The sequence below is a fragment of the Leuresthes tenuis genome, unplaced genomic scaffold (assembly GCF_036924035.1).
Source record: "Leuresthes tenuis unplaced genomic scaffold, fLeuTen1.0.hap1 SCAF_5, whole genome shotgun sequence".
NCBI classification, from domain to species: Eukaryota; Metazoa; Chordata; class Actinopteri; order Atheriniformes; family Atherinopsidae; genus Leuresthes; species Leuresthes tenuis.
Genome location: NW_027325359.1, coordinates 14,929,741 through 14,947,518, shown reverse-complemented (window position 1 = coordinate 14,947,518; position 17,778 = coordinate 14,929,741). Strand labels below are relative to the sequence as shown.

Here is a 17,778-nt window from a genome sequence, read left to right as displayed (position 1 = left end):
CACAGAGAGGTAGCCAGAGGGTGTGCAGAGATGGAGGGGGTCTGTGTCTATCTCGCAATCTGACCTCGATATTGTTGTGTGGGTGTGCAGAGGTATGTGTGCACGAGCATATGTATGGAAACCCGTGAGTGTAAATGCAAAGCGGGGGTTGAGGAGGCATCCCGAACCGAATGTGACTGACTTGTAATCCAGGGGTTGTACAGTAGCAGGACGTGCGGTCCAAATGTTTACCGTGTAATCAGATGGTAATTTAAAAAAAAAAAAATTGAATTAGCTGCCAGGAAATGTAAGAGATTGCGAACAAAAACAGGTTCAAATACAAAAGAGGGCGTATGAAAGCCACAAGAAGATCAAAGACATTGAGATTTCACTGTTTTTTTTCAAATATAAATAGGAAGCCAACTTTGAAATATCTCAGTGCTTTTTTAGGCATTGAAGGCAACACTTAAAACTAAAAAACATCTCTCAGGATGTTGTGGATTTCATGGATTCTGTATCAGTTTGACAACATAACTTTGTCCTGTTTGGTATCCAGTTCTGTGGCTAAACCCAAAGACGCTGTTATCCATTCACTGGCCCTTTTACAGCTCCATTTTCCTCTGGACAGCAGTTTGTTGCTTCGTTGGTCGGTTGAGTCACCAATTCAATCCAGCCTGATGCATCTTTGAGCTACAACTTTTGAATGGACGAAAACAAGCCCCTTTACTCAGAACTGGTCACAGTCGATGCCGCCGCAGCTTCTTTAGAGGCATATTTTCATCTGCAGAATAATCTTGTCTATTATCAAGTAAGCTTTCATATAAAGCACTCACTGCACTTCTTTTACATGAACCTCAGTAACTGAGTTATTAAGTCCTATTCAACTAAAAACCATTAGATGACCATCTTCATCCAATCCTAAAAGAAAAGAGATAACAACCGCAGATTTTACTGTTGGCCACTCGTAACGGGTATGCCTGATAAACGCTGAATAGCAGGCAGAGTCACTGCAGCTATAACTGAGAGCGAGCAGACAAACAGGAGAAAGAGACGAAAGAAAACAGGAACACAGTGATCTTCTTTCACTCCTATCTCCATACAGTTCCACTTTCCCACATAAAAGGACGACATTAGGCACACATGTCTCAGAGCCAAACTATTGTCCTCATTCTCTGTGGATGTGGGCCAATGGGAGGGGAGTACGCTCTTGGTGTCGGCACATGCAGGCAGCAGTTAGAATATTGAGCTGATATGAGAGGGTACACTCAACTTTTTATCCATTCATTTTCCAAGCACAGTTTTTTTGTGGGAGAGTTACGACAGGTGGGGGAAGGGGTCAGGGCCTAACGCCGAGCAAACTGCAGGGGGAGGGGGGGGGGGGGACTGGTCAGATCAACAATTTATCAGTGAGACATAAACTGAACCGACTGATTTGACCTGCATACTGCTGGTGGACTGCGTGAGGAGAACGAATTGAGAAGAAAGCCTTAGTGACACAAACTCAAAGAATAAAATGGTAAAAACTCTGCTGAAGTAGTTCGTACAAATAAATAGAATCATTTGGCCTGAATCATTTTTCTGCACGTGTTAGATCTTCGTAAACTGACTTTCTTGGGATTTGGACAATCCTGGACATTTGAAGATGAAAACGTGGAAAATGGAGGTCATTCTTAGCAGATTTGTCCACATCACTGGCAGATATCTCCAATCCATGTTAGCACTGATAATTAGAAACGGCGGAACATTTTGCATCATGCAAACATTTCCCCAGTGGGTCAAGCTGCAGGAGAAGTCATGGGTGACCGCACTCGTTGGTTAGTCCCCCTAACTTTGAATAATTCAGATTAGCAATCTTGAGGTCATCTTTTCATGGAGATAACCATGTAAGCCCCGAGCATCCCAAAAATAGAATCAATCTTTTTAACGCAATAGAAGCTCACACACACACACACACACACACACAGACTTAAGGAAATGTCCTCCAATCATTATCAATTCAGAAATTCAAATGTTGATTCTCTTTCTATTTTTAAGAGAAGATGGAGCGAAGCAAGAATGAGAAAGAGGGGAGGGAGGGAAGGAGGGAGGGAAGGAGGGAGGGTGGGTGATGATGACTCTCATGAGCAGATATATTTTGGGAGTTGGTATTGAGGCTGCCGAGAGCTATCTTTAAGCGGCCTACTTCTCCTTACTGCCTGGTGGATGCTGCGGAGAGAAAAAGGGGTTTATGCAGACAAGCACCCGCCGACACAAAGACACACACACACACTGTTCTGCAGCAAATGTCTCCTGAACACACAGTTCACTCAAACAAACGCACGCAGAGACAGACAGATGTGGCAGCAAAGCATACCCGCACGAACGAGTAGGCAAACCCACACACAACGCACGCTGCATATGTGCTGCGTGGCGCAAATGTAAGCGTCTGCACTAATACAGATAAGTGAGACGCTGCTACTCCAACAATGACTGTGCTCTTTGTGTCGAGCAACCTTGTTGTTTGAGTCCACAGAGAGAACACTGCCCCCAAGTGGAAACGTGGAATATCACATGCACCCAAGGTGGCTTGACCTGTAAATTGTGAGCACATAGGGTGACTAAATTACCAAAGGGAAGGGGTTCATTTCACTTAGAAGTTATGCATATAAAGTGAAGTTGTTATCGGATCATCTACGTACACAGCTGCGAGATTTATAGACGTGAATCCCAGTGAATTGTCTTCCGTCACTTAAGACTTGGATATTTTTCGACTCTTATCCTATTACAAATAAGTTTACTTTCTCCCACCACGGTCTGCACAAACGCAGGCCACAGCAACGTCAGCGACCGGAATCGAGTGCTTGTGGTTCACCAAAACACACAAAGGTAAGCGTCTTGCACTTTCTGGGCTTCATTACCCCGAGGAATTCACCGAGGAGCAATAAATTTGAATAGGTGCAAGTTGCGGGTCAGAGTAAGTGCGGGCTTGTGTGTCAGTGTGTGCATTAGAAAAGGGAAGATGTGCAATTAACCCAAAGCTCATTGTAAAAACAGCGAGATTATGACCCAGTAACAGCTCTATCTAGTTCTCCGTGTGTGTGTGAGCTCATTAACTAAGTAGTGTGTGTTTAATTGATGAATGAGTGAACCGCGCCCTCTCTTCCTGCACTCTGATCCATGCTGCTTCACCAGGCTGACATGTTTAAATGGATCAAACGTGGGGGTCGGGTAACACTTCACCCCAAGTCTTCCCACAAAATGGCTGGCCTCATATTTTCTATTGCCCTTTCACCTCACTTATGGCAGAGAGGACAGCTACAATGCAAACACTTAACTATAATGCGTTGGTGTTATCAGGGCACAGCATGTGTGCTCATTGTGGCATATGTCACATGTACAAAAAAAAACATTTGGTAAATCAATTAAAAGACTTCATGTTTCTTTCTGAACTTCAACCAAAAGTGGCAGTCGGTTAGCTGCATGGGCAAAGTCTGAGGTAATTCTTTATGTTTAGAGTGATCAAGACCCCTTTGCTGGAAGAGAAACTGTCATCAGCACTTTACTAAGCATGAGGGAGGAAAAGTCAGTTGCTTTGATGTGTGTTTTTACTGAATTAACCCGCAAAACGCACTTTCAAAGTTACTCGGATGCAAAATCACATTCAATCATTGGAACAAATACATTGTTTGAAATGTAATACCTAGAGTTTGGCACCTAGTAATATTTTATACTTTTACACTTGATTTGCTCAAATTGTCTTTATATTTTGTGAACTTGGACAATTGTCTGCTCTAACACAAGCAAAATAGAAAAAGAAAATGATAGTTAGGGATTTTTTTCAAGAGTTATAAAGTTCACTAAGGTAAAAAAGTACTCAGTCACATAATGAGATAAACAGGAAAGAAGACTGAATGGTAGAATGGTGCTGCCCTCTGCTGGACAGAATTAAACATTGCACCATTGAGACTGAAACATGCACAAAAACACCTCTCACGTCTGCAGACACAAGGCATCCATAATGGAATCCAGGGCATGGGGGAGAAGTAAACAGCAGCGCTTTGGGAGGTCCAATCAGGACAAACAGAAGATGTTTTTCCCCTACACTGTTAGAAAGCCTAGGAGCAGAATAAATAGAAAAAAATAGTCTTGGCCACACTCAGAGAACGGTATATAACAATGAGCACCCTGTGTTTCCAGCTCACGTCACCACTGCGATAACAAGCCTGCAGCAGCCAGAGGCGGCTGGCCTGTGGTCGCCAGCGAGCATTATGTCAACACGGTGAATGTGATAATTCATTTAGCAGAAGTACTGCTGTAATGTCTCCGAAATAGCCAGAGACTGGTGGTTTAATGTTTGTCTGGGACTGGCAGTGAGACTTCAGCCTTCAAGTTACACAGGCAGGCAGAAGCAACGTCAAAAAGGAGGCCAAAGCACAAATGAAGACGGGAAAAGAATGCCTTACAAAAGCAAATAACTAATGTCCGAGGCAAGACGGCACGCGACAGAAGCAAGTTCCACTGGCAAAACAGAACCTGAAAAGAGGTGTAATCCTAAGTTACAGCAAGCGCTGCACGTGGAATCGGTGTTACCGAGATAAGCACCATTAGAAAAGCTATCAGAACTTTACAAAGGAGCAGCTGTGCAGCAACAATCTGCATGGAGCTCTGCTGGAGAGAAAGTCCCATCTTTTGTGGAAAACGCTGCACACAGCTGTTCTGGCACAACACTGCTTTATGAAAAACAAACGTGAATTTTTGCTTGCTATTCAGAAGAAGAAAAAAAAGAAGAAGGGCCCACTGAATGGACAGTTTAAGCCGCCATCACAGATGTAGAGGAGGGTAAACTCAAGATGTCTACTTGTCTGAGGAAAGGGACATAAAGTTGAAGATCGCATCATGATATACTCTTCCAGTCAGTGTTTAATATTCAACCTTGTCCACGGTGAATTTATAACGCGGCTAGAGAGAAGTTGTACACTAGTGTGCTAATAAATCTGAGGTTTTTGGAGACGGGGTTAAATGATGATGCCAGACTGCTCGTTGTAGCCAGTTACTCAGTGTTCACGGTCGCAGCAGAAGCCTCGGTGGAAAGGAGCAGATACAGAGACTGCGAAGGAAACCCATAGAATATATACTCTTAAAAGATATGGGTTAGTGTGCTGAACAGATACTGAGTCAAACAAAAAATTGCATGTGCATCAACGGTCGGCCCAAGCAAACTGAGCACCGATTCTGTCTCAAAGCAGAATCTGCATTCATCATCAGATTATCTGTAATTACTGGTGGGCCAATGGGAAAAGACTTTGAAATGCGCTGCTATGTGAACCACTGAACCACACCGCTGACGTGAGAAGCATCTTGGTATCTCATTACTGCAGAAAGCTTTCTGCACTTTCTTTTAGCTCAAACTGCGTTTCCATTTTTCCATGGATTACGTACAAAAACTACCAGTCAAACACTGAGGATCTAGAATGATTTCTTTATAAAGTGATCCAGAGCGTGTGACGTGATGAAGTGGTGCGCAGGGCGTAACCAGACAAAGAAAACGCAGACGAGAATGTACATAAAAGATAAGAGAGAGTGATGTCAAAGGGCCATGTCTGGTGAGGATATCCCATTCATCTGACAAAATATCATTAATGCCACAGTATTTGTACGGTTTGACTTAAATCTCATCCTTTTTCTCAATCAGCCAAATCAAAACCAAAGCGAGAAGAAAAATGTTTTTGCACTCGTTCGAGTTCCATGATACGGCAGCCATGTGCTTCCTGTAGGTCTGTAGACTGTATACTACATATTTAAAAGCCTCCTGTGAATGCATAAGAGAGAGGAAAAACAATGCATCTGCAATTCCTACACCCTTAGAAATATCCCAGTAAGATAAAAAGTGAAAAACATAGTCCATTCGACGTGTTAAAATCAGACACAATGCTACTTTTCTCTTAAATGCAGCTAGTTGCTACAATATATAGCTCAGATAATTGAGTGAAGCATGCAAGCTTTTTCATTTTAAGTAAGCAACAAAACACTTTCAGTGCCAACACCCCACCTCAAAATGCAGCTCCTTGCTCTGTAAGGCAGCACTTTATGCTTTAGGATAGGCTGCCAGCACCACTACCAGGTTCTGTCTTGTAAACCTGGTATTGGGTCTGTTTCAGAAAGAGAACCTCTTTGTGATTGGAAAAAAAAAAAAAAAAAAAGCATAAATGATTTAACACAATAAATTCTTTCTTCGTGGTTTGCCAGAAGGTGGCAGTGTAGGGCGGCTCTGTGTGTCTCCATCCTCCCCAACTGTGATGAGATCCTGCCTTCACAGAATTACATGTCCTATTAATGTCTCTCCTTCCTCTGCCCACGATGACCCACTGGCCTGCAACTAAAGAACTGGCGTGCAAGGCAGGAACAAATCCTTGCTTCTTATTCGTCAACGAACAAGTCCTATTTTGATCACATATACACAGATCCCTCCTTTCATTTCACTCTAACTCGGACTCGTCACTTGGTCTGATCGACTTTGTAGATTTGCTCTGATCTTGTGCTTTGCAGGCCAGCGTGCTGGGAAAGCAGCGGGAAAATCCCTAACAAGTTCAGAACTCCTCCCCATTAGACAAACACCTCATTTGTAAAGGGGAACCAAATCTAACAGAAAACTCCGTGCGACAAGATGTGCTACAGTTTGCATAACAACAAGCAATTATAGTCCTGACGGGCCTGACAAGTGCTGCCCTGCTGTCACAGCTATAAGGGAAGAAGAAGAGGCAGCGTATACAGCACACGTCACTAAAAAAAAAGCTGCTGGAAAGGTGAATTTAAATAGCGAGCGTCATTTCTGCTCTTGAAATTCAAAGACAATTGAAGTGGCCTACTTCTACAGTGTATTCAATTAGTCTGTCAGACAGCAATAATACTGGCACTGTGGCCACCAGGGGAGAATCATTCCCACTCAGACGTACAGAGGAAATGGCTAATATCATCTTACAATTCAGTCTGTAACAATGAGTGATCTAAGAGGAGCATAACCAATCTCTCTGACACTATGAGTCAGCGCTCATTCATTTCCGCTCTGTTCATATAAGAGATATCTGTAAGAAGATAGTAGGATATCAGCAAAGACACAGGAAAATTCACAGAAATGACTTAACCAACGTATTTTTTTTACAGACAACTGTTTGCTGTTTAGTTATACATCCCCACAGATATGTGGCAATGTTCCATTTCCAGCTTTTTGGCGCTGTGCCAAAGAAGCCCACATTTTTCATGCAGGTTTAAAAAAAAAATTAAAAATTAAAAATGCTCAAGCATGTGTTTCAGCCTTATGTCTGCCAGGTTTCTAGATATTTCAATGCATGTTGGGTGGTTCAACAGACTGGATGGTGAGTCATTCAGCCCGGCTGTCAGTGGCTACGGGGATGACGTCACATCAGATTCACGTCACAACTGCAAGATGACAGACAGCAGGTGTCGGCGGAGGCTCAACCGTGGCCAAGACGGTGAACTCAGCAAGCAAAATGGGACCGTCTTTGGTTCCGGAAACGTGCTGAGCCTGTTGTTCCTTCAGGTTTGACTTGTAACAACACATTTCAAAGGCTTTGACTATGACTCCAGATAAGCGGCATGGCATAAAGCAAACATGAGCATTTAGGGGTATGTAAAGGACACGTTTGTGCGTTAACTGGCCAACTAGCTTTTTATCCCACTTCTGCATTCAGCAACTTATGTGCTCTCCCCCCATGTGTCCAGCACAGCAGTTTCACTAACCCTCGTTTCCTGCCTGCAGCTGCACTGTGGCATCCTCTAATTCCCTGTGTGCACTTTCCTTACTCACTCTCTCTATCCCGAGCTTTCCTGTTGCTATTGGTTATCCAGACACATGCTAACACTGAGCAAACTCTTCTTTTCGCCCCCTCAGTCCCCCCACCCTCCCTCTTGTTCACTCTTTATTGTCTTTTGCTCCACCTCTCTAGCTTTCAGCATGCTTCTCACCCACCCCCCCCTCCTCTTTTTCTTTTTTCCGTCTCCCCTTCTTTCTACATGCAGCTCACATGCTCAGCTCTCAGCGCCCGCCATCAGCACCATTCAGGCAGGCTGCAGTATTGATGAGGGGAGCATTATCGGCTGACTCTTACAAATCTGCTTGCCGAAGATCAAACCGCCGAGCTCTTTCTCACATGCCAATGATACATTGCACACCAGTCTTAAACCAACCAACCGTGAACACGCCCAAGACATCTGGTCACCTATTTATAAAAAAAAAAGAGAAAAAACGGCAGTAGGATTCAGAGACAGCTGGTCTCCTGCCTTTCCCTGAGAGTCGATTAAATTCATCAACAAGGGAGCCAGCGCAGATCTTATATTTACCACCTGCACATCAATAAAGACCTTGTGTCGCAAGCCTATCTGACACGAATGAAAACAAACATCCTTAATACGTCTAAAGTCTGTCTTAAGGCTATATCCTCAACATTTTGAGAGATATTTCATTTGTTTTATCGACCATTAGGTGAGAAAATCAACATCACTCCGATGCTGTGTGTTAAATATGGAGATGAGCTGTAATTAAACAAATGATCGTCGATTCAATAAATCTCTTTTAAAAAAACGGTGGGAAGAGGGAATTGTGGACCAACTTATCTGTCAAACATGGTGGTGGTTCTGTGAAGGCTTGGGCATGTACAGCTGCACAGGGAACTGACATTTACTGATTATTTCAGTGCAGACAGAAGCATCAAGATAAAGGGGGAGGGGGTTTGCAGGGAGCATTTCATGTGGCCATATTCAACCAAATGCATTCAAACGCATCGGACAGCATTTAACCAGTCAGCAGGCTGTATAGCCAGAGCAGCAATAAGAGCCTGGCTGACCTTCATTTCATATGCTGAAGACCCAGCTAAAGTAAAAGAGGACTCTTAACAAGCTAAAATTGGAAGATAGCCGCAGTTAAAGCCTGGGAGAGGATCACCAGAGACAATGCAAAGCCTCTGCTGATGTCTACATACTTGTGTTTTGCAGTGACAGATGCTCTGGAACAGACTGCACAAGCACGACACAGACTACGCATTCAACTAGTCGGGTAAAGAGGAGGCTGGGAAGGAAGGGGGGGATCAAAGTTGGACTAACGCAGTCAGATAACAAGGCGATGTGGAGAGCAGGGCAGGTGGAATGAGTGCCGATACGGCGTGCTAATTAATTAAGAGGTTCCACTTATTGTTGCTAGCGATGCTTCATTCTTTTGGAAATGGGCAAAACCAAAAGTGTCCAACAAGAATCTCTGCGGTTTACAGTGAGGTTGGAGTCAGCTCATGTCCTGGCACTGAAAGCTGACAGATATATATCCCGAGAAGAATATTAGCATTTAGACTCACTCGTGCTGTCTGGAAAAGTTATGACTAATAAACACCATTATACTAGTGCCGCTTTATGTGCCATTCACACTTACAAGCCCAATATGTCCTGGTATGCTAATCCAGGTCCATTCAGTGAAAGAGGCAATTCAGACTGAGCTCCAGCCCTGAAATCTTTCATCCTCTGATATGAAAAGCTAAAACATTAACAGTCTTAAAGCAACAGCTGGAGAGTGGGATCAGCTCACCCCAGAGGACAAACTGGGACTGATGGGTAACCAACATAAGAAAAAGAGAAAACAAGAAGCCATAGTGCAGAATACTTTGTTTTGCTGTCATTATGCTGGTGCCAGCTCTAATCAGCCTTTCCTCCAAACCACTGCGTCGTCGCTGTGCCTGTAATCATGGTGGAAAGGACAAGCTCTGAAATGAATTATTACAGCTGGTCCACTAGAGTCATCCAGTAAGTGTTTCTATGGCAACGGGCACAACAAAGGGTCCCGTGATCCATTAATTCTAAGTGAAAGTCAAAACTCAATAAAGAGAGAAATGAGTGAGAATGCACTCAAATTAAGCTGTGATCAGTCACTACACAAAACATTTAAGAGAACACCTCAACACACCTCAAAGGATTCAAGATTGCACCAAAAACACACCTACTGCAATATCAAAATAGTTACACTTGGTTCACGGTGTTAAACATTTACAGTAATACAGGATGTATATGATTAGAGTCGACAAGCATTTAAACATGCACCCAACATGTCATATCACTTTGTTTGTGTTACTTCTTCCCACAAAGCTCCATCTTTAGTTTGCTATGAGAAAAATAAAGCGGGGACAAATGTGACTTTGTTTTAATATCAGACTATCAACAACAACGTGCACATTTTAGTTATTTCAAGTTATTTCAAGTGAAAAAAAAATACTGGATTTTGCAAATCAGGGTTAAAAAATAAAAAAAATTAAGAAAAAAAGCAATTGAGACTGGAGCACATAGTGTGTTGGACATACATCGTGATCTCGTGTTTTTAATCCAGATGAAACTATAAATCAGTAAGTTCAGGGGAAAAAAAACTCAATATTCTAAGTATCAATCATCCAATCAGCCAAGTAGACACAGCCCTGTGTTGTAATAATGTATGAAGAAAGAAGTCCCAGACTGGTGCAAGAATTGCATTACTGTAGCATTAGTTCTGCATCTTGCTGTGGAGTACTACACCACTCCCATGTCTTTGTTCTGCTCGGCTCTATGCGGGTTAAATTAATAGTCAATAATCAATACCGGCAGCTTTTAACCCCTGAGCTGCTGCATCGGTTCAAGTATCTGTTTTCATCACACCCACACAGACACGCTGACTCTCTCTGACACTGATCAGCAGCAGAACCTGATCAGCTAAAAGAAATAAAACGAGTGAGATCGGGTTGCAGCATTCAGGCGACAACCTGAACTCCCGAGAACAACAAAAGCAAAGCATTAACTGTGAATAAGTGAAATGAACTCGGTATGAGAGTTATTTTGGACATCAAGCAAAACAAAAGCGTCTCCACCGAAAGATGTCACGCACGCACAAATAGAGGGAATAATATGTCATATCGGTGAATAAATCTAACGAATAATGCTGAACCACAGCTCTGCTCGTATTAGCCCAGCCTGGTATATGATGTGCGGTCGACACATTGAACGGAAGCGATAAAAGCCGGGAAAAGCCTTTAAACACCAGAAACAAATGATCACATTTATAAACCATATGCAAGCGCACCTCCTCGGTAGGGCTTCACTGTTGTTGCAGTTCCAACCTGTGTAATATCAATACAGCAAGGACATTTAGTCTTGAAATATAGGGCAAGCACAAGTGCATTAAGGAGGGCTGCCTTCCATTTAGAGGAAGTGCTGCTTTTGTGCATGTTCCTGGAAATGACAATCATCCACAGGTGCAGATAGGAATGCAGCCCTAGTTATTATGGCATGCATTGAATTATTTGTTTATATACCGCAAGTCATATCCTGACTGCGGTGCACATAAATGAGATCACATGACATGTTTTCCTAATGTCATGCAGCCCTAATATTCAGGTAAAGTGCCCCTGACAAATCTTAGTCCACCTTGAATTGTGTGCCCATGGGTCAGTCAGATATTCAGGCGTCTGTCAATGACTGCCAGCCAGCGAGAGGCAGAGAAGGGCAGATCAAGCAGCAAGTGAAGCCCACTAAGCACGAGGAATGTCATAGATAGAGGAAGTTCCCACATTATTTTTGAATTTGTGGGAATAAAAAAAAAAGGGCTATGATGATTACGTTTATGATGGTTTCAGATTACAAACCATAGAATAAAGCAGTGTGAGGAGGCAGAGCAGCCAGAGCGTTCAAAGGGAAATTTAGTCAGGCTTTATAACAAAAGCGTACAAGACACTGCAAAGGTGTATTTACTGGAAAGTATTTTCACGGAAAGTAACTAAGTACTTTTTAATGGCTGCAATCCTTTGATCTAATCAGTTACTTTTAAAAGTAACATTACCCAACATGGCTCATCATGGGGATGCAGAGCATCGCGTTTGTTTTAGGGCTATTTTAAGTTTTGATTCTAGACTTTTTCTGCAACCGACGTGTAAATGTGGTGCAGATGCGTCTGGGTGTGGCGGATACAGCCCCGGAGGTGTCTCCGCTGCCCTCTCAAGTCATCGCAAACTCCTCCGCCTGTTAAAAGCGCACACATTTCACACACCGAGGAAACACACTGAAATAGCATTTGGTGGATTAAAAACCTACTGACGTTTTTTCAGCAGCTCTTTTTGTGCCGCTTAGCGTCACGCTGAATTTCTACAGCTGATGATAATCTTAAGAGTCAGCCTAATCAATCTGTAGTTTCTACGCTTCAGAAAAAGAAAAAAGAAAAAAGAACAAACAAACACTGGTTTCCCTGATCAGCCGTTTATGTAGATGTACTTGAGCTGCTGATTGACTCACAGCTTGGGCTGATTATCTCGCATGTCAAAGCAACACTGAGCATGTGGTACCGAGATAAAACGTGCTATTTTTGTATTATCACTTGCACCGATCAGCAAATGGACTGCATCGACTAATCACAATTGCTTTACAAAACTAAAAAAAAAAGTTGTTTTAAAAGCCAAATGCCAGTTCATGCCTCTAGATTTTTATTTTTGCTGTCCACCATCACCAGTTTATCAACAACAATAGCTTCATGAAGCACCTTGGCACAATGAAAAGGTACGTCACATGTAATCACAATTACAGGTAATCTTATTCACCTTATTCCATTTATCTTTTTTAAATCACTTTATTCTATTCCAATTGTTATCAGAGTCATTTATTTGGGTGTTGAGAAATCCCAGTCGGAACTGAGGAAGGCCTTAAACAGAGCAGCAACTCAACAACAAGCGCTCTCTGCTCCCGGAGCACAGAATCTCATGAGCTAGCGAGCATAACAGGCCAAACAAAGAGGGATTCAAACTGAAAACCCCAACAAAAACAAGCTTCTGCCTCATAAACAGGAGCAATTAATCCCTGGAAAGTGCAGAGAAAAGGTTTTACTGTGCAGCGTGTTAGTCTGAGACAGGGAAAAATCTGCACGAAAATATCCAACATAAGTGTGCATACGTAAGGCAATTAAATTCTACAAATAGTTAGAATAGAATTAAAAAAAACTTTACAATGGATGTGCACAGGGCCTTCAAACTTAACTAAGAGAGCTGGTTATGCTAATATCAGGGCAACACAAGTAACTACAAACATGCACACGCAAGCTAGCCAGGGTCACTGTAAAGTCCTCATCTGATCTTTATTGAAAACCCTCCTTCCCTTGTGTTTGTCAGTGTGTAGGCCAGACAGAGTCAGGTCGGGTCAAATGTCAAACAGCCCAGGCGTGCGGACATGACAGATGGACATCTCATAAAGCTGGGAACTTATTATGTGCATGCAACCCTTCCTGTCTTTGTGTACGTGTGTGTGTTTCTGAATGAACTGCAGCAGCTGAAACAGGGGTTAAATCAGAGGACATCAAAGTTAAGTGAAAATGCACTGACCTACACCTTGTAGTCTAAACTCAGCCATTCTCGTGGGTACATAATGCTGGAGATACAACGTTCTTTTTGTCGTGGGAATGTGTGCGATAGCGTGTGTACAAGAGCTTGTTGTGGTTTCTGAATCCATCTCAGCCGCATGAGGCCCTTTGGCAGAGGCCAGCCAATAACTTCGGATCAAAGTGGAAAATAAAACTTAATAGTGAAGGTAGAAGACTGTGAGAGTGCAGGGCTTGTGTGCAAGTGGGGTGATGTTTGCTTGTTCTCATGCCATTGGACACCTGAGCCATCTGGATAAGTATCTCTAAACAGATTTGAAAAACGGTTGGAAGGATGAATATCTGATTTATGTATTAGCCACCAAATGCAAAAAAAGACTTCAACAATGACATAAAGAGGCAGTGGAACAAGGAAAAACCTGCTGCTGTTTGTCTGGGATTCAGCTGCATAATACATGCAAAATGCTAACTTGTGCAGTATACAACTGACTTGGGGCCTCACTTACTGTTTAACAATGAGCAACTTCTCCTAAAAATTATGCTGAACTGAAGGCAGACCCTTTTCCTTTCGTTCATTATCACATGCCACAGATCTACTTTATTCATATTCAGACCAGCAGCTCTGTTTGTGCCTTAGCCAGTGAGCCATAACCGTTTTTGCGTCAGTTCTAAGAGGCAACAATCAGTCAATTCCCAAATCGAATCCTCTGAGTATTTCATCAGCTCTGTCTGATCACTGTCTCGTCATCAATCATTTCTTGCGCTGAAGCAAAGAGGAGAGTGCGAATGTGGAGATGCAGCTGTTGAAATGCAAGATGATGCAGGATTCGTCACAGTGGGCTTTGCCTTTCCCAGTTCACATGAATCCAAGACCTTTCAGCCTCAACCAGAACAAACAGAACGCATAATATCAAACAGCATTAAAGAATTACTGTTACAGACTCTTCTGCAGTCACCTTACAACATGTCGGGAAATGAAGCCAATAAACTTGTTCACACACACACCATCCCACATTACAATGCTGCATGATGCAAGTAAAGGCACGACGGCTCTGCATTTTAAACATACATAGAATAGAATAGAATAGAATAGAATAGAATAGAATAGAAATAGAATAGAACAACACTAAATATTTACAATGATTGCATACTAGACAACAACAACAATAATAATAATCAATGAATAAATACATTTGAGAAGAACATGTCAGCAGTCACTATTAAAAAGCCTTATGGCTGTGGGGACAAAGGACCTCCTGAACCTCTCAGTCCTGCAGCACAGTGAGATGAGCCTCTCACTGCAGCTGCTCCTCTGTCCTGCCAGGATGCTGTGGAGAGGATGTTTATTATTCTCCAAACCAGAATACATGACACTCCAATGGAAATCAGAGAAAGACCAACCTCCCATTTAACACGCACTTTAAATGCCAGCATCTCTGATACCAAGGGGCATCAGAATGGATAACTTGCTTGTAAAAGCAAGATTAATGCTCAGCGTTACAACTCCTCTGAGATATTTCCAATTATGTTGCATTACAACCTCCAGTTCAATTGCTGCGGTATAGTTCTCACACTGCCTAAAATCGAGCAAGGATGGTCAAAAATCTCACTTTCAAAGCCACAGAAATAAAATTCTTCAGTGTCCAAACATCCGGACCGTTGCTATAGTAAAAAATAACCCGGTCGAGACAATGAGGAGTTTAGTTTTACTACCGATTCCCTATTTAAGTCATTAATAAGACTTTCCTTTGTTTTAGTCAATCTTCTGTTTTTATATTATTTTATTTTTAGATTGTGTTGAATCTATTATGGCAAGAAGAAAAAAAGGAATAATGGGCAAAAACATAATAATATGGTTTGTTCAAACCCTTATTAATCCATGTGTGATGCCATGAGCTCCACGAGGCAAAAGGTACGCCGTTTTCAGGTGTTTTTAACAGTCCCAGCTACTTCCAGCAGCACCCTGGGGTGGCCACACCGGTGGCATCACCGCACCGATTCCTTCCACGGCTGCCGGTGACGTCGCTCCAATAGCATCGCGCCATGAAGAAAGCCCCCGACTCTGCGCTCCCATTCGCCTGCACTGATAGAGCCACCTCACAAACGCCATCCATCTAAAACCGCTCACATCACGCCGAAATACCAGCCATAAGGCTTTTGCCAGGGCTGCCTCACAAAATAAGTCACAAACCAGGAAACAATGCTCTCACAGACCGGACAAAAGTTACATAACGCCATGTGAGAGATTGTCGGACAGGCGATTTAGGGAGGTGTTTCACTCGTCTGGTGCTGCCATAACTGCTGCAAATGGACCACGGAAATGAGCCGTCGCATCCGTCGAGCCGACCTTTGAACCCCCCCACACACACAGCCCTGAAAATCAACCAAGAAGCCATCAGTACCGAGAACAGTGCAGGCTGTTGTGCTGTCGGACACACCCGTTAGGGAGTCAGGTGGGGACCGTTAGATTAGGTTAGGGACCACATCATCCAGGCAGCCACACCGAATCCTCGACTGTTCCGCGGTAACTTCCAGTACACTAGCTGAGCCTGTTTGGATGCAAATGCATTCCTTGTACCATATGCTCCCACAGACTACAACGCCAACGCACCAGTGTCACACAGAGAGGGACAACAAACTAAGCCCCGGCACAACACAACCATGCCCTCCATATCGCACTCACTACGCGGCACAGCAACCGTTAAAGCGCCGCTTACCTCCGATGGTGACCCGCTTTATCCTTCTTCCCCTTCGGCCTCCTCTTTCTAGCCTGGATGGCCATCACTGCTGGTCGGAGTTTACGTTCATTCATCGGCAGGAACGAAGTCCGGCGAAGGGTGTAGGAGGGACGGGGGAGAGACAACACACACAGATCATCATCAGGCTTTAAATCTGGCTGGAACGGGTCATGTAGCCTCGTTTAGCATCTCCCGATATGCTGTGTGCATCCGTGACTTCCGCCAGCTTCCATGTTAAACACAAAACAGAGGTAGATTAGCAAGGCCAAATCAGAGGCTGAGAGATACGCACCTTTCCTGGAGCTCATGTTTCCTCCTCTTCCCTCAGCAGGAGCGGGCAGCACGGCGGCAGAAGCCGGATCCTCTCCCCCTTCACTCACGCACTCGCTCAGTCCTCTCCGCCTTTGGCTGACACGAGCGCCCTCTGCCGTTAGAAGCGGGAATAGCCTGCGGACTGGCGTGGACTTGAGCCATAGTACACAAGTTCAGCTTGTAACAGGAATTTATTCCTGGCAGGCTGGGGGTAAAAAGCTCAAATATAAAGAAAACATGCCAACTGAATTTGAAGTTTTCACGTTAGATGTCATGCTTTTGACATATCTATTTAGAAGAGGGAGTGGGGAGGTGGGCCTTAATCGATGATTTAGTTCATTGTTTGTGGACATATCCCATATTCTAACCATACCAAATACCGACGGTTATGAAAGATTAATCTTCTGGCACAACAGGCAGCAGGATATTAAAAGTATGTTATGCTTGAAACTGTACTTCATGACTCCATGCTCTGTAATTAAAAAGGCAAAATGGAAGAAGATGGGGCTGGTTTTTTTTGGACCTGCATTAAGACTAACGACATCTAGGTTTATCATTGCAGATTAAAAGTTTTATCCCCACACCAGTAACATGTTTTTCTGTGGTTATTCGTTGTTTTTTTTAATGCCATCTGCTTTGACCTCTAAGATTTCTTTAGTCAGGTGGCCCTATTCCCGTTTTGGTCACCTGTAATTTGAAAAGTTCAATTGTAATTTGTCATTTTTACTTAAACCGTGATAAGGTCCCTGAACTTAATCCACTTGATTTTGATTTAAGGAGCTCCAACTAACATGTTATTGCCTCAGTCCTGTCAGGAACTGTGGTGAGGTAGGACCTAGATGCAGTTCTTTAGGTTCAACAAAAGGTTTATTTCCAACACAGGCAGCAAGAACAAAAAGCGCTGCAGAGCCGGATTAAAAAAATATTTAAACGGTGAATTAACAAGACTGTGAAAACAAAACTATGGGGGAAAAAAACAAGGCTATGGAATAAATACTATGACTATGATTAAATTAACAACGCTATGAGGCAGGAAACCAGACTTATCTTCTGTGAAAACGACATGAAGGGTTGGTGAGGATTCTGCAATGGGTGAAAGGAAACCAGGAGGCTAAATACTGTGGGAGTGATCAGTGAATGCGGTGCAGCTGTGAGCAATGAAGCAGGTGACGTGAGTGAAACTAGGTGGCAGGGGAAAAACATGACCAGAACATAACCTGAAAACAAAACATCAACTGTGACAGAGCATAAACTGTGACAAGTCCCAAAATTGAGGATTGTCTTATAGGACTTACTCAACGTGGTTTTATAAATCTAAGTTTTAACCAAGGAACAACATCAGACTTTGATTTTGAATGAATAATTAAAACAGTCTGACACCAGACCCTT

At 43.1% G+C, this 17,778-nt stretch overlaps 1 protein-coding gene across 3 annotated transcripts in view; it reads right to left on the bottom strand.

The window, feature by feature from the left end:
- The window catches only part of srpk2 (SRSF protein kinase 2), a 60,026-nt gene extending 43,561 nt beyond the window's left edge, over positions 1-16,465 (bottom strand). For 2 of the 3 annotated variants that reach the window (XM_072386244.1, XM_072386243.1), the window contains exons 1-2: positions 16,370-16,465; positions 16,057-16,126 (exon numbers count right to left, since the gene is read on the bottom strand). In XM_072386244.1, coding sequence (XP_072242345.1) covers positions 16,057-16,126; positions 16,370-16,385 — 86 coding nt within the window. In that variant the 5' untranslated portion in view covers positions 16,386-16,465. The remainder of the gene's footprint in view (positions 1-16,056; positions 16,127-16,369) is intronic. The other variant, XM_072386245.1, reaches the window with a different exon arrangement.
- Between the last annotated feature and the right edge of the window lie 1,313 nt (positions 16,466-17,778).